This window comes from Myotis daubentonii, chromosome 5, assembly GCF_963259705.1.
Source record: "Myotis daubentonii chromosome 5, mMyoDau2.1, whole genome shotgun sequence".
NCBI classification, from domain to species: domain Eukaryota; kingdom Metazoa; phylum Chordata; class Mammalia; order Chiroptera; family Vespertilionidae; genus Myotis; species Myotis daubentonii.
Genome location: NC_081844.1, coordinates 82861521 through 82886602, shown reverse-complemented (window position 1 = coordinate 82886602; position 25082 = coordinate 82861521). Strand labels below are relative to the sequence as shown.

The window sequence follows — 25082 nt, the reverse complement described above, 5'->3', positions numbered from 1 at the left end:
TTAGTCAGGCGCACTGACCTCTTTTCCCTTAAATTGTCAAATAAAATAACAGCAACACAATAATAGCCATCCGGTGTGAATGAATCAAAAGTATACCTGTTTTTTTGTCAGATCAGCAAAAATATTTTTTGATGTACTGCAGAGTTTTAGCAATTAGTTTGTGTGTGTCACAAGATGAAAAAGGTTGAAAATCACTGTGGTAAGTGAAAGAAGACAGACACAAAAGACCATATATTGTGTAATTCCATTTATATCAATTCTATAGAGACAGAAAGGAAATTAGTGGTTGTTGTCTGAGGTTATGGTGGTGAGAATGGAGATTGATCACAGATAGTCATGAGAGATCTTTTTGGAGTAATGGAAATATGCTAAAATAGATGGTAGTGATGGTTGCACAACTCTGTAAGTTTATTAAAACTCACTGCATTTTACATTTAAAATGAGTGAACTTTATAGCATTGTGTGTGTGTGTGTGTGTGTGTGTGTTAATCCTCCCCCTAGGATATTTTTTCTGTTGATTTTTAGAGAAGGTGAAGGGAGGGGAGGTGGAGGAGGAGGGAGAGAGAGAAAAAGAGAGAAACATTTATGTATTGGACCCCAATCAGGGCCAGGGATAGAACCCACAACCAAGGTATGTGCCCTTGACTGGGAATTAAACCCGAGACCCTTTGGTCTGCAGGCTGATGCTCTAACCACTGAACAAAATGGCCAAGCCTACCCAGTTCTTTTTTAACAGCTTCATTGCTGTTTAATTTTAAATACCATAAAGTTGCCCTGGCCAGTGTTTCTAAGTGGTTAGAGTGTTGGACTTGGGTTCCATTCCCTGTCAAGGGCACATACCTCAGTTGTGGGTTCGATCTCTGGCCTCGGTCCAGGTGTGTTCCAGAGGCAACCAGTCAATGTGTCTCTCTCACATATCAATGTTTCTCTCTCTCTCTCCCCCTCCTCCCTCCCTTTACTTTCTCTCTAGAAATCAGTGGGAAAAATGTCCTTCGGTGAGGATTAAAAAAGAACTCAGAAAAAAAATTAGTTGTCCACTCTTTTGGACTGTAGTCAACATATATGAATAACATAAACATAGTTAACTTAAGAATTTAAAAAACAGATCATCTAATGCATTAAAAATGATTCTCAAATCCAAAGGAAAAAAGTCACCTATTAGATGTTAAAACATACTGAATTACAAGAGGTGACAAAACCACTGAAAAATAAAATCAGAGATTCAGCTGCTTCTTTGCTAGAATGGGAGATGTTAGAACTGCGGGTAGCTCTACTATCTGCAACATGTTTTATTACTGAAAAAGACTAACAGTTTTTCCACAAGAAACTGTCTTTAACAAGGTCAGAAGGCCACAGTTCCAAAATTACTGCCATCACTTTAAGAGACTTATTCTTTAAATGCAAGCTTAGCAAAATGTATTGTCTATATTCAATTTTACATTTCTACCTTAACAAAGTGGTGAAGAAATACTTTATTCTTTCAAAGCAATAGCCTTTAGATTTGTGAGATAATTTTATAAATATTTCCATAAGTTTATATAGGAATTCATGGTTTGATATATTTGTTCAAAGTACCTAATGACAATCAACAGATAAGAAAAGGAAGGATAACCAGCACAAAGAACAACAACAAAAACTCAGTTGTGTGATAAATTCAATGACTTTAGCATACTAAATTTAAAAATTCTGCAGACTGAAAACTCCTTTAAACACTTATTAATTTCAAAACACCCTTATATAGTTGATACGTATTTTGTATATAAGATTAAGGAAATCCATGTAAGAGTTCAACACTAACCAGACTGGTAATTATATGAACTTAAAGATTCAAAAATTAAAAATCTAACAAATAATAAGATGACCCAAAATAAGGCTAGAATTTTGAGGACAGTAACAGTAGAAATGGTCCTTTCTTGTTAATAAATAAGATGCAAGAAGTTTAAAATACAAGATTACTAAAAGTAACTTAACTAAATATAGAAACTATAAGCCCAGAATACTAGTAGATATAGCAGTAAAAACAAAGGATGGTGAAAGTAATGAACAAAAAGCAGTTCTTCTCCAAAGAGGCTAGATACACATCAAAGCAGTAACACAAGCTGTAATATCAAAAGTAAACCAGGTTGGTGAAAAAGAAATAATACAACCTAATCATTCCCAGAAGCTGAAGCAACACCTTCAATTTTGGGGAAAAGTAGAGAATGTGACAAGTGTTCTTTTAGCAACAAATTTTCAGTTAGCAGGAAGGTAGTAAGTAGTATATAAGATGCTAGAAAATAAGAGTTCCATCTCCTTCCAACATCTTCCACTGTCACATGTAAATAAATTAATCTATTCATTGGTAACATTGGATGACATTATAAAGTACTTTCTAGGAATTTAGGAAAAGTCACCATCTCATCTTTTTGGTTTGGTTTCCAGTAGAAAAACTTTGTAAACAGGAAACCATAATATAGAGACAGCTTTGAACGAGACCTTTTTTTTTTTAAATTTTATTTTTTTTATGGGCAGTGAGGGAATGAGGTGGACATGTACATGCCAAATATTTAGTTTATTATTGAAATGAGTTAATTCTACCAATCATTTTTGTATCTAAAATAATTAGTATACTGTGCAATAGAAAAATAATGGCTAAAGGACAAAACACATGACAAACCAGTAGATTTGGTTTCCTATTTCTTACTTGGTTTTGTCTAATCAGATATAAACTTTGTTGTGACCCCTTTGCTTTCTTATATCTCTACATAGCACCTTACTAGAATTATTTTTTTTAGAATCATTAAAAAAAATCTTTATTGATTTCAGAAAGGAAGGGAGAGGTAGAGGGAGAGAGATATATAAACATCAATGATGAGAGTGGATCATCGAGTGGCTGCTTTCTGCACACCCTCCTACTGGGGATCAAGCCTGCAACCTGGGCATGTGCCCTTGACCGGAATCGAACCCGGGACCCTTCAGTTTGCAGGCTGACACTCTATCCATGGAGCAAAATAGGCTAGGGCTAGAATGATTTTTAAAAAAAATATTTTTATTGTTTTCAGAGAGGAAGGGAGAGGGTGAGAGAGATAGAAACATTAATGATGAGAGAGAACCATTGATTGGCCACCTCCTGCACACCCCCTACGGGTATCGCCTGCAACCCGGGCATGTGCCCTTGACTGGAATCGAACCCGCAACTCTTCAGTCCGCAGGCCGACACTCTATTCACTGAGCCAAGCCGGCTAGGGCTAGAATGATTTTTAAACAGCTGGGTCTTAAATTGAAATAGAAAAAAAGGTTAATGAAGTAGTCTAGAAAATAACACAGTACATCAAATGTAATAGAGTATATATTATCTAATGGAATTTGTGTTTGGATAAATAGATGTACAATGTGTCCTGGGTTTCAATGTTCTTACTGTGGTCATAGTGAAAAATGAAAGCCATTGGCCTGGAATTCATCATTTTTTCTTTATGTCTAAATACCTGTCACAAAATTTCCCAAAGTGGCAGGACACGCCTTTAACACTAGTAGCCCTGCACACGAATCCGTGCACCAGTAGCTCGCCGCCCTCCAGTAGCTCTCCGCCCGCTGCCCTGCCCTCCTGTAGCTCCCCCCGCCCCCTACCCCCCCATAGCTTGCTGTCCTACCCCCTTCTGTAGCTCTCCACCCGCTGCCCCACCCTCCTGTAGCTCTCTCACCCCCCCACGCCCCCCCCCCCCCCCGTAGCTCTCTGCCGTCCGATTTTAGCTCACTGCCCCACCCTCCTGCTGATCTGTGATCCAGTCGTTATGTGGTCAGTCGGTCATTACGCTTCATGGTGTAATGACCATTTGCATATTACATCTTTATTATATAGGATAGTAAGGTTAACCAAGAGTGTTCAAAGACAGAGCATCTGTGTTACATGCTAAAAGATTAATTCAACCTTCTGCGTTCTAAGCAGTTATATGTTAAAAGGCATTATTAAATTTGGGCATATGTAATCCATGTAAACATGAATACATAATAGAAATCTATTAAACTAGAGAATATCAGTAGTAAAAATTCCATAAGAACACTCAACGTCATTCACTATACATATATTTTTCTATACACTTTTTTTTTTAAATCCTCACCTGAGGATATTTTTTCCATTGACTTCAGAGAGAGTGGAAGGAGGGGAGGGAGGGAGGGAGAAAGAGAAAGAGAGAGAAACATCAATGTGAGAGAGACACATTGACTGGTTACCTCCTGAGCACCCTGACTGGGCTAGAATGAACCTGCAACCCAGGTGCATGCCCTTGACTGGGAATCAAACCCGCAACACTTTGGTACAAAAGCCGACGCTCTATCCACTGAGCCACACCAGCCAGGGCTCTCTGCACTTTTAATGATTTGATATAAAAATATGAGAACTTTTCAGGTGCCTATTCCAATAAACAACTCTGGGATATAAAAGCAGTATGTTAATTGAGTTCTTACTTTACGTTTATATTGCTGTTTTCAATCTTTTCCCACCATTTTAGAATACTACTTCTTGATTAATTTTTTTTAAAAATATATTTTATTGATTTTTTACAGAGAGGAAGGGAGAGAGATAGAGAGTCAGAAACATCGATGAGAGAGAAACATCGACCAGCCGCCTCCTGCACATCCCCCACCGAGGATGTGCCCGCAACCCAGGTACATTCCCTTGACCGGAATCGAACCTGGGACCTTTCAGTCCGCAGGCCGACGCTCTATCCACTCAGCCAAACCGGTTTCGGCTGATTAATTTTTTAAAAAACATCATTCTTTAATCACATCTCCCTTCTTAAAAATGTTCAATAATTTTCTTTTGCATTCAGAATGATATATATTCTTAGCCTGGTATTCATTAGTTTATTCAACAAATATTGGAACAAATAGAACAAGCAAGGCATAGTGGACTATACAAAGATAAACAACATAAACCCTGCCCTTGAGGAGCTTACAGTCTAAAAGAGGAGATAAAAGTATACAAGTCCAAATATAGGGATAAATCCAAGGATTGGCAGGCCTGGAATGGGGGTATAATATAGGAACCCTCATGCATTGCTGGTGGGAGTGTAAACTGTTCTAGCCATTATAGAGAGCAAATTTGTAATACTATCAGATAAACAGTATGCATTCCTATGACAGGCAATTCTGCTCCTAAATTTATCCCAAATAAATTCTCTCAAAGACCTACAAGGGGAGTATATAAGGATTTTCATCACAGCATTATCTGTGAGAAGTGAGAAGCAACTGGGTACCCATCACTGGGAGAAAGGACTGGTGAAAAATGGAGGATATACAGGGTGAAGCACTGTGCTTTTGGCAGAAACAATATAGAGGCAGACACATAAATAGATCTTAAAAACAGTATTGAATGAAAAAAGTAAAAAACAAAATGGAATTCAGCACAATACCACTTGGTAAATTTAAAATACCCATTAAGTAGTAAACGTATTATGAGAATGTGTAAGAACAAAAGAATCTACACATCAAACCCCCCCCCAAAAAACAAAACAAAACCAACCCAGAATGATTGCCCACAGGGCAAGTAGGGGAATGAAAGAGGGATAAAGGGAGTAAGAGAGAAGCCACAATGTCAAAGCACCAGGAATTGAGTGTGATTAACCCAACCTTCTACACATGAGTTCCAAAAGGGGAGGAGGGGGCAGGAGTAGCAGTGACCTGAGCCAGAAGGAAGATCCAATAAAGTGCTGTAGGAGTTCAGAGCAAAGAAATTACTCTTCTAGATGGCTTGAGGTGCACACAAAAGATAAAGGTTTTGTTTTATCCTGACATCATTTAAATGCTTTGTAACAGATTAAATTCTAAACTGTTAACCTGCATAGGATAATCCAGTCCTCTCTTTTAGAATCTCTGGAGAACCAGTTACAACAAATAAATCAGATGCGACAAATGGCTTCAAGTGACAAATTTAAAAATTAATTTTGTAAGGCATGGGGTTGATACCACTTTTATATCCTTTCCCATCTGAATATTCACAACTATACATAATATAGCTAAGCAATGCTAGAAAACTGAGCATATCACTCTCTCCTAGTTTCACATTTTGTTCATAGAGTGATTCTGAGGTCTCTCAGATGCCGCCTAGAATTGTAAACAACAAATGAGATAAGTTGCCTATATCAGGAGATATGGGTCAAGATGAATGGAGCCTAGACAAATGGTGCAAAATGGGTCATGAAAGAAAAGAATATATGAGTAGTATATAATACCTGGGTAAGATTTAGGGCATGAATATATTTTAAAGGATGCAGTTATGAATAATAAAAAAGATTTTAAAAAGACAGGAATAAAATGTCATAAGAACTTGAAAAGATGATTGCTAGAAGAGGAAAATAAGAGTCTTAGAGAATAAGAACCCTTCCTTTATCCCTAATCACATATGCAACACAGATGTTAGGAGAAACAAAAGCGTCAAACATCAATTTCATCATTCAAAGGAACTTCTCTAGAGACATAAATGAGAAGTATTAAGGAGAAAAAGCCACCTTAAGAAGAAAAATATAACAACATATATTTAATAATTTAAGATAGGGTTTTTATTCCACTGATTCAGTGTGCACTCTGATATCAACTGATTTTTCCTAATTCATAGTGATATAACATTCTATGATGCACATGATTTATCCTAACATTACATCTTAACAAATACATGATCATAGTTTGATCCTGCATAAATATATATTAGGTTGGCAATGTCACTTGGCAGCTGGCAACAGCAAATGCCCAAGTTTCTAGATATAAGTGTTAACTTTTTTCTTCCCTAATAATTTAGAAAAATGAAAGTTTCTTAAAAGGTTAATTTATTTTTATATTATTCAATTAAGTAGTAAAACATCAAAGTGAAGATAAATAAATACTCCATACAAGGAGGTATCTCAGTAAGCAAAAATATGATTACTCACGTGAGTATCAACTTAAAAAATCATTATCCAAACATTTCATTTACTTACATATTAAATCTAAATTTAAAATGTTTTACTTGCTCTCTATACATATTTCATGTCCTTCCTAGTTTATTTCTTGGTTATTTTGTGGTATGTGTTAATAATATATATTTTTAAAAGATTTCTTATGTAGTACTGAATTTCCCTGGCCAAAGTCAGTACAGTCCTATATAGGGTTTTAGCCAAACAAGAAACAACAAAAATAGAGGCATTTAGGTTTCAGTATTTTATTAAAGGCTAGTTATGATGCTCAGATTCCTTAATAAGTACCTGCTTACTTTGCTTTTTATTCATTAAGATTAAAAATGACAGCTTTCATTTTCTTAAAAGTTTAAATAGCTATGTGTCCAATGGAAAGCTGCTAGAATTAGCATAAGTCAGAGACACTAGAGACATTTTATCTCTAAAATTAATAGTTTAGAAATGAAATAATCCTTGGCGAAGGCCCTCAAGACTCTAAATTACTAAAACTGGCATAATTTGAAAGAAGTTTCTGTTTGCTGCTGTAACAATTACCCCTAACCAACATTTCTTTTTTTTTCTTTTTTATTGTTTAAAGTATTACATGTCTCCTTTTTCCCTGATTGACCCCACCACCACCAACTTTTCTTAAATCCCCGTATTAAAGAGGCTAATACATACTAACACACCTCATTGTGATTTAAAAAACCTAGGACTTCATTATCATATACGGAATGAAATATACTCATACATTTGTTTTTATGTGGTTTTTAATACCTTACAAAGTACCTATTTTCTTATTTCAAAGAACTCGGATATGACAACTATACATGATTATCAAATCAAGGTACTTTTTATATCTATAAGTGAAAAGATAGCAGAAAAATATCAGAGCTCATAAACTTGAGTCCTTTAAATAGTGTATACTCCTTCTTACTATTCACTTGGGTATTACTTATATACTTTTTGATAGTTATTTGTCCAGGTTCACATATTGACAGATGTTAACACAGTGTATTTTGCATTATGTGAAAGAAACTAAATTTAGTAATTCTTAAAACTTCTCACTCACTGAATTGAATCATTGTTACTAAGACTTAACTAGACAAAAAATATACATTTTCATTCCTCATATTATACTACTGCTTAGCTAAAGAATTATCAAATGGGAAATGAATGCCTAATAAATTCGTGCTACTTTAATCAAAAACTTGGTTGCTTCTTCTTAAGTATCTTCATCTATGTCAGATAAAAATTACACCTAGCAGTATGTTAACAGGAAAATAAGAAGTCATTTTTCTTAGTATTTATGTATTTTCTATGTTATAGTCTGTAAGGCTATTAGCATTTTCAGAATTACCTACCTCAATTAATGTATGAATTAATATGGGATACATACTAATGAATTCATTAATTAGATAATAAAATACCCATTTTAAAGAAATAATTTAAAAACTAACCTTTTTGTACTCCTAAAAGGGCAGGGGAGTTCTCCTGTGAACTTCTGTCAGGCTCTTGGGGAGGTACAACCATGGCAAGTGTATGCATTGGTACACGTGGAACCTAAAAAGTCAACTCAGAAAAAAATAATCTCAGACCAAAGAGTAAAACAAAGACCCACAAATTAAACAGAGATCCTGTTTTAGATTTTTTTCATAAATAGATTCACTTTTTTGTTTCTTAAAAATTAAGAAAAAAAACAAGAACAAAACACCAAAAAATTCACCTATAGGGTATTATGCTAGAGAAATAAGCCAGTCAGAGAAAGATAAGTATCACATGATCTCTCTTATGTGCAATCCAATGAACCAAATAAACTGATGATCAAAAATAGACCCAGAGTCATAGAAGCATGAGCAGACTGTTGAACCTCAGAGGGAAGGCAAGGGAGGGTGGGTGAGAAGAGATCAACCAATGAATTTGTATGCATATATGCATAATGGGTGGACACAGACAATGGGGGTGGTGACAGCCTGGGGGTGGGGAGGAGACGGAAGAGGGCTGGAGGAGGTTAATGGGGGGGAAAAGGAGGACCTATGTAATACTTTCAACAATAAAGATTAAAAAAAATTTCACTAAGGAATAATTTCTAAGAATATTGATTGGACAAACTCAGGCAATCTACAAGTAAATGATTTAAGCTAAATGGAATATTACTTTCTTGCTAAGAACAAAGCCTTTTTGGTTCCAATTACATAGCTAGGAGTACAATTCACATAATTACTGGCCAATTTACCCTTGTTCAAATTCCACATGGGTCAAAAGAAAGAAAAATTCCAAATGTCTCCTGAGTTGGAGTATTTTAGCAGTTCTCAGGATAATTTTGTAGACAAGAACTTAAGATTTCACTAAACTCTGTATGCTTAGTATATCCTCTATATTCTCTCCATATTTTTAGGTAGGTTTAAAAATTACTTTAATGAACTTTTGGTGCATATCTCCTGGTTAACTATACTTCGCTGGTTGACAAAATAGTTAACTCTAGAATAAATAATAGTGTCTTGGGAGGTATTAGGGAAAAGCTTTTTTTTGTTTCAAAATTATGCTTAATACATTCATTAAAAAACAAACAACCCCAAAACCTAGTTGCAGTAAGATGAGAATTTGGAATATTTATATTTGGTATTAAATATTTGGTATTAAATATTTTTAAAAAACACTATTTTTAGTAAATAAGATAAAAAAATTTCCATGAACTTTTGAATAAAAGAAACTTTAAGAACTTAGGATCATGTTTATCTCAATATGTAATAGAAAAAAGAAACAAGCCAATTTTGCTTAAAACAAATTTTAAACAAAAATTCCCAACTGAGCCCTAGCCTGTTTGGCTCACTGGATAGATAGAGCGTTGGCCTGGGGACTGAAGAGTTCCTGGTTCGATTCCGGTCAGGGGCATGTATCTTGGTTTCAGGCACATCCCCAGTAGGGGGTGTGCAGGAGGCAGCTGATCGATGCTTCTCTCTCATGGATGTTTCTAACTCTCTATCCCTAACCCCCTTCCTCTCTGTAAAAAATCAATAAAATATGCTTTAAAAAAAAAATTCCCAACTGGTAAGAATAGTTATCATTTCAAATAAGCTCTGTTTTACTTTACCTGAGATTGATCTTGAGAAGGTGGAGTGAGTATAGATACATCTGTAGTAGGAACTGATAGAACGTTGTTTGGATAATCCAATAGATAAGAAACAACATTAGTATGGCCACCTTTTGCAGCTTCGATGAGCATTGTTGAGCCATCCTGAGAAAAATTGACACCATAATTATTATTTGTTAATTTCTTCTTATATGATTACTATACACATTTAGTTTCTTAGCAACTCATATAAAATTAAAACTCATTAAAGAGTAATGAATATTAAACACTGAGAGATCAAACATTTTAATATATATATTATTTATTTATTCACTTATTTTTTAGTAGAATACCTTGAGTCGATGAGTAGGGTCAGCCCCATGAGCCAAGAGTAGTTCAACAACCGCCAGGTGACCTCCTGCACATGCCAGCGACACCACTGTATGATCATTATTGGCTGTAGCCCTATTCACATTGGCACCTTAAAGTAGAAATAAATAGCAATCTTAGCAAAAGTTGGAATCAAGCCAATTCATAGACAATATCATTTTAAAGATCTTTTGAACTATAATATAGACACAAAAAAACGCATCAATCATTATTGTATAGTTTGAAAAATTTTCAAAGTGAACACACCTGTGTCACCAGCACCCAGATCAAGAAATAGGACATTACCCACATACCAGAAGTTCCACCTTGTGCCCCCTTTCAGTCAGTACCCACCCCTCAATGGTATTACTATTCTGACTTCCAAACTGGTTTTAGTTTTTGATCTTTACATGAATGAAGTCATACAGTGTACTCTTTTGTTTGTGTCTGGCTTCTTTCGCTCAACATAATATTTGTGAGATTCATCCACATTGTTGCACGTAGTTGTAGTTCTTTCATTCAATATCACTTTTAAAATGGAAAATCTAGAAGACTAAGTAATAAATATATACGGGTTAACATAGCATCAAATAATACCATTTTATGTAACTTTCAAAATGTTTCAAAGACATTTTTTATCTATTTCTAGAACATGGCAATATAGCCAGGTCTCAAAGTAGAAATAACATATTTTTAAAAACCCTATTTAAGGGAAATATAATTCTTCATATTGTGTATTTTAAGAGTCAGAGGAATGTGGGTATGAAGAGAAGATTATCCAAATATATTATCAGAAAGATTATTTAGTAAGATGCTCAATAACTTTGTACAATATGACCTGAAGCAAACCTAAAGGCACAATCTTTTCTCAGCCTGTTTTTAAAATTTTGTTTTTGGAGAGAAACCAAGATGGCGGCATAGGTAAACACTGGAAATTGCTGCCTCACACAACCACTTCAAAAATACAACTAAAAGACAAAATAGACATCATCCAGAACCACAGGAAGGCTGGCTGAGTGGAAATTCTACAACGAGAAGGAAAGAGAAAAGCACACTGAGACTTAGAGGAGGTGCGGAAATAAACTGCAGAGGTATGGAGGCGCACGTGGAAAGGGCTGGCAACTGAGGACATGGTTGTCTTTTTCAATCAGGAGGGAGTCTCAAGCTCCTGACTGCTCTGAACTCCAGTTCTGGGTGAGTCTCAGGGGACCCAGACTCATATGGGGAGAAACTGGACTGTCTGGCAGCAGGCGGAACTCGAGGGCAGCTTTCTCTCAGAGGTGCTTGCAGCGATTGCCGGGACACTGAGACGCGGGGTCTCTTAGGGTAGGACTGAGGAGCAGCCATATCTGCTTGCTCCACCCTGTTGATCCCCTGAGACCCCGCCCCACCCAAGCTGTGGCAGAGGCTTTTGCATATGAAAGGCCTGGCCCTTTGCAATCTGAAAATTACCTAACAAACTGCAGCAGAGTCAGAGAGACCCAGAACTTCCAAAAGAAGGCCCAAGGCCCCACAGCAGCTTGCATTGCTTCAGTTGGGCCTCATCTGGGCACCTCCAAACCCCAAACAAAGAAGAGGAATCTGCAGATCTCTCCATATCTCCTGCTGGGTAGCCTCAGGAAGAGGCTAACTTAGCACCTCCTTAGAGATCCAAGAGCCAGTGTACACAGTGGTCAGAGTGGGACCATCCAGATTACAACTCCTCAGATCCATAAGGGACACACTCAGGGGGCAGACTCAGTGAGCACCAAAGCCCCACTGAAGCAAGTCTTGCCCCAGAAGGGTGTCTCCAGCACAGAAGTTCTCCCACCATAGAGACAACTGATTCTCACAGCCAACTGGCCTGGAGGTCAATTCCTCTCACTGATACCTACAACAATTAAGGCTTAACTACAACAAGACTGTGCACACAGCCCACAAAGGGGTGCGCCAAGAGTGTCCACCTCAGGTAATTGGGGAGGCTGAGCCACTGGGCCCTATCAACACAGGGAAGCATAAAAAATGCGGAGACAAAGAAACAGGTCACAAATGACAGAAATGGAGGAAAGCAAACTACTGGATATAGAGTTCAAAACCACACTTATAAGGTTTTTCAAAAATTTTCTAGAAACCGCAGATAAATTTTGTGAGACCATCAAGAAATTTAGTGAGACCCTCGAGGTTATGAAAAAGGACCAACTAGAAATTAAGCACACACTGACTGAAATAAAGAATAATATACAGAGTTCCAACAGCAGACTAGAGGATCACAAGAATCAAGTCAAAGATTTGAAATACGAAGAAGCAAAAAACACCCAACCGGAAAAACAAAAAGAAAAAAGAATCCAAAAATATGAAGATAGTGTAAGGAGCCTTTGGGAAAACTTCAAGCATACCAGCATCTGAATTATAGGGGTGCCAGAAGAAGAGAGACAGCAAGATACTGAAAACCTATTTGAAGAAATAATGACAGAAAACTTCCCCTACCTGGTGAAAGAAATAGACTTACAAGTCCAGGAAGTGCAAAGAACCCCAAACAAAAGGAATTCAAAGAGGACCACACCAAGACACATCATAATTAAAATGCCAAGGGCAAAAGACAAATAGAGAATCTTAAAAGCAGCAAGAGAAAAACAGTTAGTTACCTACAAGGGAGTACCCATACGACTGTCAGCTGATTTCTCAACAGAAACTATGCAGGCCAGAGGGAGTGGCAAGAAATATTCAAAGTGGTGAATACCAAGAACCTACAACCAAGATTACTTTACCCAGTAAAGCTATCATTTAGAATTGAAGGTCAGATAAAGAGCTTCACAGATAAGAAAAAGCTAAAGGAGTTCATCACCACTAAACCAGTATTATATGAAATGCTGAAGGGTATTGTTTAAGAAGAGGAAGAAGAAAAAGGTAAAGATACAAATTATGAACAACAAATACTCATCTATCAACAAGTGAACCTGAAAATCAAGTGAATAAATAATCTGAAGAACAGAATAAACTGGTGAATATAATAGAATCAGGGGCATAGAAAAGGAGTGGACTGACTATTCTTGGGGGGGGAAAGGAGTGTGGGGGGTGCGGGAAGAGACTGGACAAAAATTGTATACCTATAGATGAGGACAGTGTGTGTGTGTGGGGGGTAAGGGCAGAGGGTGGTATGGGAACCAGGTGGAGGGGAGCTATGAGGGGAAAAAAGAGGAACAACTGTAATAATCTGAACAATAAAGATTTGATTAAAAAAAATTTGTTTTTGGCCTCTGGAAAAAAAGAACTGTATTTTAGTTCAATCATCTTTTACAGACCCCAGAGGGCTAACCTAGATAGTTAAGACTATAGCAATATTCATTCTTCCCTCTTCCTTAATTCCAAACTTAATTAATGAGGAGAAAAATAAATCTATGGGTGAAACTATTATTAATTTATTTAATTTTCAGAAATATCTAGCTGAACCTAATCCTTGGGAAAGGCATGACACATCAATAAACATCCTCCATTAGCAACATGAGATTATTTTTAAAGTTGTTAATAATAAATTTATTTCATTTACTTTAAAAAATATATATTTTTATTGATTTTAGAAAGGAAGGGAGAGGGAGAGAGACAGAAACATCAATGATGAGAAAGAATCATTTGATTGGCTGTTTCCTGCACACCCCAAACTGGGGACTGAGTTGCAACATGGGCATGTGCCCTGATGAGGAATCCAACAATGACCTCATGGTTCATAGGCTGATGTCACGCCTGCCAGGAGGTAATAATACATTTAGATTGTAGACTATTTAGTAGTTACTATAGCCTAGAAAAAACTATAATCAATGCGTTCCTACTCCTGACAAGCCTAATTATATGCTGCTTAGCAGGGTAGTTGGGTATGAAAGGAGCATGCGAGAACTTCCAAGGTTATCCATCTGTTTATACTTATGTGTGGTTGAGGTAAATAATTTTTACAGAGTATGTTATAGCATTATATAAAGACTAGAGGCCCAGTGCATGAATTTGTGCATGGGTGGGGTCTGGCCGGCCAGGCCCCAATCGGGGCAGATCGGGGCTGGGCCTTTCGGGAGGAGGAGTCAGCAGGATGGTGGCCAGCCAGCCCACCCTGATTGGCCCGATCAGGGACTGGCTGGCTGGGGGGAGGGCCACGGGTGATTGGCTGGCAGGCCCTGCCCCCACTTGGGGTGGGGGGACCGAATGGGGATCAGCGGTGGGGGGAGGAGCTGTGGGAGGTTAGCCAGCCAGCCCTGCCCCCGATTAGTGTGGTGGGGGTCCATTGGGGGTGGGGCCAGCAGGGGGGAGGTGCTGCAGTAGGTTGGCATGCCGGCCCCACCCGCTATTGGGGTAGGGGGGCAATCAGGGGCAGGGCCGGCCAGGGGGAGGGGCTGTTGGCCAATAGGGGCACATTGGGTGCGGGGCTGGCTGGGGGGAGGGGCTGTGGGCCGATCGGGTGGTGGGGGACCATCAGGGGCGGACCAGCTGGCCCCACCCCTGATCGACCGGTTCGCTGGCCACAGTTGGTGTCATAGCAACCGGTCATTCCAGTCATTACTGTATTCTTGTCGCTGGCTTTTTGCATACACTGAGTGGCCAGATTATTATGACCTGACATTTGTAGGCAAATGCTGGTAAATCGCGTTGTTTACCCATATCTTCAGAAAAAAATCACTTCTACTGTCGTGGTAAACAACTTGCTTCCCTATTTATAATGGTCTGGCCCTCTAGCAACTTCAGCACAAAATTATAGCTAATTTGCCTACAAACGTCAGATGGTCATAATAATCTGGCCACTCAGTGTATATAGACTAGAGGCCCAATGCATGGAATTCATGAAAGAGTAGGCCTTCCTTCCTCCAGCTGCTGGCACCGGCTTCCTTCTGGCACCCGTGATCCGGGCTTCCCTCTGGCACCTGGGACCCGGGCTTCCCTCTGGCCGCTGGCAGGCACCAGGGACTTGGGCGTCCCTCACAGCCCCGACTTCGTCTGGAAGGTTGTCTGGAAGGATGTCCGGTCTAATTAGCATATTATGCTTTTATTATTATAGATAGGTCTTAGCCCTGGCCAAGTAGCTCAGTTGGTTAGAGCATTGTCCTACTATGCCAAGGTTGTGGGTTTAATCTCTGATTAGGACACATAAGAATCAACCAATGACTGTACAAATAAGTGAAACAACAAATTGATGTTTCTTTCTCTCCCTCTAGAATCAATAAATAAAAATAGAAAAAGAAAAAGATAGGCCTTACTTGGTAGCAAAAATGTGATATAAAGAAAATAAACCTTGTTTTATCTAATTAAAGAAATATTTTATCTTTAAAATAATAAAATATTATACTGCATTCTTAATGGCACAAAATATGAGTTTTATTGGAATAGAGATAGAAAATTTTTATTTTAATAATATGGCATCACCTGAGTGGACCTTCCTTGCATTTTGCCGTCCTATCCTAGAATTTTTCATCAGATGCCCAAGTACCTCTAACACTATAATACACAAAGTTAGACTGAACCAAATGAAACTGCTGATATTATACACCATTTTTTGATGTATAAAATGACAATTTTATATGGTTCAACCTAACATGAGTTCAGAAGTGTTTCACTTTTCTACAGTAAACAGTATTGAACTACCTCGTCATGCATCATTTGAACTTCTGTGCTTAAATATAATCAAATAAATACAATAATAATAAATAATACCTTTGTATACTTGATTAATTTAACTGTCCCATAAATAACAGTAGCACACTTCCCCCCTTCTTCCTCCCCGTATTCCCAGCAGAACTGGCCTTATAATCATTAAGTGGTGAACAATATCTACTAAATATACCGACATTTACATTTGGCTTTTCCAACTTTTGGGAGTAACCACCTGCTATTTGGTTGACAAAAACTTCAAACTCAAAACTAATAAAGATTCCAGTAAGTATCCCACGAACTCTATGATTACCAAAAAAATATAGCAACACAGGACTAGAATATAGTACTTATGCTATAGGCAAAGTAGCTTTAATATAAATTGCAAGTTTAGGATTTTTTACCCCCAGAAATTGTAGCCTCTTGGAAATGATCACTTGTACTTTCTTTACCTTTGCTAATAAGAAACTGCACAGTGCACAAATGGCCAGCTCTTGCAGCTTTCATCAAAGGTGTTCTTCCACCTTCAGATTCATGTTCCTATTAAAGAAACAAAAATAATCCATCAATAATAACTCATTAAGCATCTATTTTAAATACTTAATATCAATGACATTAGACATAATGAAGATTTAATGCTTACTCCATGTAGTCACTTATACAACCTACCTCAATTCCTCCAAAATATAGGATTAATTTCAGTCCACACTAGGTGGTGTAACCTTTTAAGGTCAAGTTCAGTTTTGTATACCAAACTATAACCATTAAAGATAATATTTATGTTTAGTTTGAGCCCCAAAGAGAAATCTCTGCATTTTCCTAATCCTAAGATTAAAAAGATATTTTCCAAACTATTCATCTGAACAGTGATAAAGGAGCCTTAGTATTGTGAGGTGATTAGGAGGATCTTGATCTTATATCAGAATTCAGTAAGAACTCTATCATAGGATAGAAACCAATCCTTGAAGAAAAATACTGTTATTTCAGGAATAAAGGGAAAAAGAAAACAAAAAATATACCATGAGCAGATATTTCTTAAGAGTAGAAGTTAAATATTTGAGTATCAAAGGCAAAAGAAACACTTTTATCATATAATAAGGACTGTTATTCTAGGAAGTTTGCCAGCAAGAGGAATGCATGACTAAACAGCTTCCAACCATCCTAATATCAAATGACACTACAAGGATTATACCTGTATGGTAAGTAGCACTATCTGCTGGTAGATCTGTGAACTCTTATTCACTTAAAATGTAGCTGATAACATCACTTCTATGAAAAATTCTCTTACCTATCTACTTTTTCACTGTGTGCAAACAGTAATTTCTGTTATTCTGGTCTTCTTTTGTAACTAAGAAATACTTGATAAAGAACAGTGATTAATCAAGCTTTATTTCAGCTCTGTTCTAATTGAGAATCCTTTAGCTACCTAATACATAGTAAATTTAAAAAATTGTTTGCTTTGCCAAAAAGATAGAATTTAATCTACTTACATAACTATCTGATCTACAACTCAGGCAAACTAATAATGAAAAATAAGAGTGGAGCCCAGCCACGCGGCTCAGTGGTTGAGTGTTGACCCATGAACCAGATCATGGTTCAATTTCTGGTCAGGGCACATGCCCAGATTGCGGGATTGATCCCCAGTGTGGGGCATGCAAGAGGCAGCCGATCAATGATTCTCTCTCATCATTGATGTTTCTATTTATCTCTCTTCCTCTCCCTTCCCCTCTGAAATCAATACAAATATATTTTAAAAAAGAAAAATAAGAGTAGATTGTCAACCCAATGGAAACATTACATTGGCCTGTGGTGACAGGAACTGCACTCTAAAATAGATTTTAAAAAATCTTTTTTAAAAAAATATATTTTATTGATTTTTTTACAGAGAGGAAGGGAGAGGGATAGAGAGCCAGAAACATCGATGAGAGAGAGACATCGATCAGTTGCCTCCTGCACACCCTGTACTGGGGATGTGCCCGCAACCAAGGTACATGCCCTTGACCGGAATCGAACCTGGGACCCTTCAGTCCGCAGGCCAACGCTCCATCCACTGAGCCAAACCAGACAGGGCAGATTTTAAAAAATCTTGGTGTAGAATCTTTCAACCTACTATAAAAATCAGTTTATGCTTTAACTTTTAATTATTATGTATATGGTGAGGCAAAAGTAGGCTTACAATTGTGAGTATGCGAAACAGAGTTTATTCTTGTATTATTATTTATTAATTATTGTATTATTTTCCATATGGACGATTGTAAACCTACTTTACCCCACCCTGTATATTGATTACACAACAACCTTTAACTCTAAGGTATAGATAATGCCAACACATTTGGCTTTAGAATGTATTTTAAACCTAAAGTCAAATATAGGTAAATATAAGATTCTGGCAACTTCAAACAAAACAGAATATACACTGTGAAAATCTTACTCAGAATGAACTAGAAAGTTGTTTGTCCAATTTTTCATCTGACTTATTTCTAAAATATCATAACTAATAATACACTGGAAATAAATTACTCCTTTAGCAACTTATTTCCCCTCTTGCCTCAGGGGCTTTTTGCTCAAGCTATTCTCTTTTCCCTATAGTATTTGTCTATTAGTTCTTTTTCATCCTTTACATCAAGTCAATAATCATTTCCTCAAGGAAGACCTCCCTGAACTTCTTGACTTACAGCTCTATGAACCACTCCTTCAAAAGTTCCAATCATATATTAGTTTGTGCAACCATTTGGCTAACATGTCTCTGCTGCTAAAATGTAGGCTCCATGAGAACAGCAATTGCATCCATTTTTGTTTACCATTATAAACCTAACATCTAAAACAATGAAGGGCCTGAATACTGTTTACCAAGAAGGAACCTTAGCATAACTGACCTCTTAAATCTTCCCTTTCATAGTACTGAGGTTTGAAGTTTTAATTTTCTAAGTAAATAAGAGAAAGAAAAGTTAATTTAACAGGAAATTTAGAGTAGTAGTTAAACTTAGAGTAAGATGGTCATTATCTATATTATCTACATTATTACTAAAGCATGGGTGGGCAATAAAGTCACTTTTCCTTTTTCTTTCTTTCTTATCTCTTATACCTGATAGTGACATCCATCAACATTACTGGATCACAAAGACAAAAGATTTTGCCCTGCTTTAAATTTTTAATTAACTAATTCTATATACTTATAAATTACCATAGCTGATAAAAGAAATCAGTAAGTACTTGTCCCAAGATCAAATCAAATTTCAAAATTCAACATACTAACAAAAATTTCTGAAATGAACGGTATGAAAACTGCCTATTTTATTTTACTCCCTATAAATATAATTTCCTTTGTTTTGTTTTTTTAATCCTCACCTGAGGATATTTTTCTATTGATTTTTAGAGAGAGTGGAAGAGAGAGGGAAAGACAGAAAGAAACATAGATGTGTCTCACATCAATTGGTTGCTTCCTGCAACCAATTGCCAGGTAGGAACCTGCAACCATGGTACATGTCCTTGACGGGAATCAAACCCCTTCAGTCTGCAGGCCGACAATCTATCCACTGAGCCAAACCGCTAGGGCCATTTCTTTGGTTTTGAACAATATAATTATGTTTGAGAAACTGGCTGGTAAAACAATACTGAAACTTTAAAATGTATTAATATTTCATGTCCTAAAATTAATAATGTATGTCCCACATGTATCATTTGTACCAAAATATCTGACCAATAAATCCTTTTAAAATAGGAATCAAATTTGTATATATTACTTATGAATGTGGGGTTTATTAGTACAGCCAATCTTTGTTCAAGATCAATAAAATTTCAGGATATACATTATGATTTTCCTTTATAAACACAGAAAATTATTTTCTAAGGCTATAAACTTACATATTGTGCAGTTTAACATGTTTCTCTGTTCTTGGGAACAGCTACAATAATATAGGGATTATGTAGTCCTTGAACATTTGGCCTCTTACCTCCACTGGATGGCTGATTTAAAACTACTGATTTAATTTGTAATATGGTTATTGTTCTATTGAGGGTTCCTATTCTTTTTTTTTCTTTTTAATCCTCACCCAAGGATATTTTTTCCATTGATTTTTAGAGAGTGGAGGGGAGCGGGGGAGTGAGAGAGAAGGAGAGGAAGAGAGAGATGTGAGATACATCAATTGGTTACCTCTCCCACGCTCCCGGGGCATGCAACCCAGGTACATGTCCTTGACGAGAATCAAACCCACAACCCTTTGGTGCATGAGCTGATGCTTTAACCACTTGGACACAATGGCCAATGCAAGGGTTCCTATTCTGAGTCAATTTTGATAATTTTTAACTTATTTAACAGTATTAATTTCATCTAAGTATTCAAATTTATTGCTTGTTCATATGATTGCCTTGCAAATTTTAAAGATCTCTATCTTACCAAATAGTCCTAACTCCCTTTAAGTGTCTATGATTTACCTATGCCTTTCCTCATTTTGAAGTCTGGCTTATTTAATCGATTTCAGTCGTTTTTAAAACTTAGCTTTTGCCGAAACCGGTTTGGCTCAGTGGATAGAGCGTTGGCCTGCGGACTGAAAGGTCCCAGGTTCGATTCCGGTCAAGGGCATGTACCTGGGTTGCGGGCACATCCCCAGTAGGAGATGTGCAGGAGGCGGCTGATCGATGTTTCTCTCTCATCGATGTTTCTAACTCTCTATCTCTCTCCCTTCCTCTCTGTAAAAAATCAATAATATATTTTAAAAAAAAATAATAAAAAATAAAACTTAGCTTTTAATTTTGCTTTTCACAACTATTTTTTCCTTTTTATCCTTATTTTTATGATACTGCTTTTTACTCTATTAAGTTTTGCTTTTATCTTTATTTCCTTTTTTGTTGTTGTTCTATTATTAGCTTAATTTACTCTCATGTATATACACATAAAATTTTCCTTCTGTGGACCACTTTAGTTGTATCCTCCTCTCACCCAAGTTTTGATGTGTAGTTTTTGTGATAATTTCCACTTCGTAATTTTTACTATGATTGCCTCTTTAACCCACTAAATTGTGTAAAAGTATTTTTAATTTCCTAGGTGTATGGAATTTTAAAAAAAAATGTTTTATTGTTGATTTGTACTTTTAAAGCAATAGAGATCAGAGAATGCAGTCCATCTGATTAAGCAGTTTTGTGTGATTTTTAAAAAATTAATCCTCATGAGAGGATATTTTTTCCATTGATTTTTAGAGATACTGGGAGGGGAAGAGACAGAGAGAAACAACAATGTGAGACAGTCACATCGATTGGTTGCCTCCAACTCCCTGCACCCTGTCCCCCCCCCCCCCCCCCGCCCCCCAACACACACAAACCCAGAGGTCAAAATCAAGGCACGAGCTCCGAGCCCCTGACTGGAATCTAGCCAGCATGTATGGTACTGGCTGACGCTCTATCCAATGGGCCAAAATGGCTAGGGCAAAGGAGTTTGTTTTAAAGACTTTTTGTGGCCTAAAACATGGGCAATTTTTACACGTTCCATGTTGGAAAAGAGCACATAGCCTATTTATTTATAAGCGCAAACTTGATTTTTCTATTCTTAACAATAGTTTTATGTTTGATCATTTTCATAGAAGTCTGAAAAAATTTTATCACTACAAATTTTCTATTTTATCTGGAGAGTAGATTGTTAGTTACTAATTAATGATTGTTGTATCAGTTGGAGGAACATTTATCTATCTCTAAAAATGCTTTTGGCCTAAAATTATATTTTGTCTGGCATTAATAATGCCTTACATACTTTTTCTATCACTTTTTCAATTTTCCCCTATCATTTTACTTTAGGTTTGTTTCTTGAAAAGACTTTTTTAAAATATATTTTATTGATTTTTTACAGAGAGGAAGGAAGAGAGATAGTTAGAAACATTATCGATCAGCTGCCTCCCGCACACCTCCTACTGGGGATGTGCCCGCAACCCAGGTACATGCCCCTGACCGGAATCGAACCCGGGACCTTTCAGTCCGCAGGCCGATGCTCTACCTACTGAGCCAAACCGGTTTCGGCAAGAGACTTTTATTTTGAATCTAATTCAAAAGTCTCTGCTCTTTGACATTGAGTTCAATAGATTTATATTTGTCCTGATTACCTGCTGTATGTTTTCTTTAAAAAATTCTAAAGTTATTTAGTGTTTGATCAACACAAGGCCCTAGAATGGCTTTTAATCTTCTAACACATCCTTCTAAATTTCATGTTATTGCTGTCCAGAATTTTGGTATTACTTTGTTCCTAAGCATAAAATTTTAGGGTTTAGGTCCTGGCCAGGTGGCTCCATTGGTTGTAGCATTATCCCATACACCTAAAAGCTGTAGGTTCAATTCCTGGTCAGGGCATACACCTGGGTTGTGGATTGGATCCCCAGTTGGGGGGTGTATGGGATTGATGCTTCTCTCTCACATCGATATTTCTCTCTCTCTCTCTCTCAAATCAATAAACATATCCTTAAGTTAGGATAAAATAATGTAGCATTTATACTAAAATTTTTATAATAGTTTTACCAATTTATTTGCTTACCGTAGATTCTTGTATCCCAGGCCTTCCTCCAGAGTTCATTTTTCTCCTTATTGATGTACACATCTTTTAGTAGTTCTTTTAGCAAGGGTCTTAGGTGTTAAGCTCTTTTATTCTTTGTAGACCTGAAAATATGCTTATTTTTCCTCCTCTGGAATGGTAGTTAAGTACAAAATTCTATATTTTGTTATTTTCTCTTGATATTTTGAGAATATTAACCACCATTATCTTCTGTGGTTATTAGACAGCAAAAATGGCTTTATTAAGGCTCAGCGTTGGCATAGTCTGCCACACTTCACTTCTGGGCGACACTGAAGGTGGAGGCTGTTTGAGATTCTGAGCCACAATCTATTGAGCTGCAGCATATCCACCCTGCAGCTAACTTGGGGAACCTCAGCAGGATGGGGCTGGTTCTAGCAAGCCCTGGGCTCAGGGTGGGTGGCAGGGTGTAATTATTATTGATGAGAATCTGCTGTCAAAATGTTGATTATTGTTCCTTTATAAGTAATGTATTTTTCCTCCAGTAGCTTTTAAGATTTTTTGAAAATATATTTTTATTGATTTCAGAGAGGAAGGAAGAGGGAGAGACAGAAACATCCACGATGAGAGAGAATCATGGATCAGTTGCCTCCTGCAAGTCCCCCACTGGGGATCGAGCCCACAACTTGGGCATGTGCCCTTGACCAGAATCGAACCTGGGACCTTTCAGTTCACAGGCAGACGCTCTATCCACTGAGCCAAACCGGGTAGGGCTTAAGATTTTTTTCTTTATCCTTAAAGTTCTAGTTTCATTTGTTCTGTTCAGTGATTAATTTTTTAATAAAGGATTAATATTTGGCTTAAATTCTAGAAAATTCTACATTATTTCTTCAAACATTGTTTCTGCTTTCTATTTCTAACCTCTCCTTCAGGAACTTCAAATAGATGTATGTTGGAACTCCCCAATCTATCTTTTTACTCTCAATTTCTCTTCATATTTGTGCTATATTGTATTATTTGTTTTATCATCTGATTCACTAATTCTTTATTCAACTGTATTCAATATACTGTTTATTCTACATATCGTTTTTATTTCCCAATTTCCCCCTCAAAGTCTAAATTGCTTTATTTGATACCCACCTGTTTTTAATTATTAATTATCATTTTATTGCCTCACACTGTTTTACAATTATTAGGCATCATTTAAAAGAAACATGTTAAAAAATTTTCAAGATTAAAGTCTTTTATTTCAGTTTCCTTGGGCATAAAGTCTCCTATTTTGCTGCTTTTTGTTTATGTACTTACATTTTGACTACCTCTGGACATAATTTTGCACTTGGGCTTTATAAATTTTTTATTTGAAGAAGCTCGTTTTGCATGAGAGTTGTTTTTTTTCTTTTATTTCCATCCACAAACTTATCCCTTCTAATCAGATAGTTTTGGCAGTTGCTTCAGTCTGGCCCTTTAAGTCCATTTCAGATCTTTTATTGGAACTTAAGTTTCTGGCCCCACAGAATTATTTAGTTCTGCTCACTAAATCAAAGAATGGTGCACTTCAGGTTTTAGTTATTGCTCTCTTTGCTTCTCCCCTCTAACAAGAACTAATTTCCAACTACAACTGTGGGAAGCTGCTTGGAGCTTTTTTCCTCATCTTGGTTCACACGTAGGTAAGGCAAAAAGGTCCCACCCAGTTCATTGCTTCATTCACATAGACTAGATCTATTGGCCTGCTCCATGTGAGATGCGTTGGGTACCTATGTCACAATAGAAGTTAAAACTCCAGTCACCCTGCCCATGTTTTTAAGCCTACATTCTTCTTGGGCCTATGGCTTCAACTGTAGATCCATAATCCATTTCTAGTCCAGAGAGGTCTTTAATTTTTGTTGCTGGGTATAGCAACATATATATTTTTTTAATATATTTTATTGATTTTTTACAGAGAGGAAGGGAGAGAGATAGAGTTAGAAACATCGATGAGAGAGAAACATCGATCAGCCGCCTCCTGCACATCTCCCACTGGGGATGTGCCGGCAACCCAGGTACATGCCCTTGACCGGAATCGAACCTGGGACCCCTCAGTCCGCAGGCCGACGCTCCATCCACTGAGCCAAACCGGTTTCGGCGCAACATATTTTTTAATTTAGTTTGTTTTTCTCCCATATTTTATTTGATATGTCTGTGCTTGAAATGATAGAGAACAGAGAGGTTTCAAAAAGCTAAGTGAACTTGACTTCATGACTGGAAGTCATTTATACTTATGTTTAAGCAACTTTGAGATGGCTGAAAAGATGCATTCAACCTACAATAACTTAGAAAAAAACAACTTGGCCTTAAAAAGGACACATTAGAAATTTTGTGTATTTTACAGATAGTTTTAGATTAAGAAAAAACTGGTAAGTTTTCCAGTTTTGAGTAGCAAAATTAAACAAGATGTATATATGTTATTCCTTAATAACATTTAAAACGTGGTAGGTCATGCTGAGTCCCAGCCGTGGGTGGTGTTCTAGTGCTTCACTGTTACATATTTCGGAAGTTCTTAGCTGGAAATAAATATGCTCCATTGTAATAAAAAAAAGTGGGAGGTCATATTTAAAGTTTATTAAGGTTAGCTAATCACTAACAATGGAAATATAGTGAT

At 36.9% G+C, this 25082-nt stretch overlaps 1 protein-coding gene across 6 annotated transcripts in view; it reads right to left on the bottom strand.

The window, feature by feature from the left end:
- The window catches only part of ANKHD1 (ankyrin repeat and KH domain containing 1), a 131993-nt gene that overhangs the window by 38986 nt on the left and 67925 nt on the right, over positions 1 to 25082 (bottom strand). For all 6 annotated transcript variants that reach the window (XM_059698600.1, XM_059698599.1, XM_059698601.1 and 3 more), the window contains 4 exons: positions 16407 to 16494; positions 10332 to 10459; positions 10000 to 10143; positions 8366 to 8468 (listed from right to left, as the gene is read on the bottom strand). In XM_059698600.1, coding sequence (XP_059554583.1) covers positions 8366 to 8468; positions 10000 to 10143; positions 10332 to 10459; positions 16407 to 16494 — 463 coding nt within the window. The remainder of the gene's footprint in view (positions 1 to 8365; positions 8469 to 9999; positions 10144 to 10331; positions 10460 to 16406; positions 16495 to 25082) is intronic.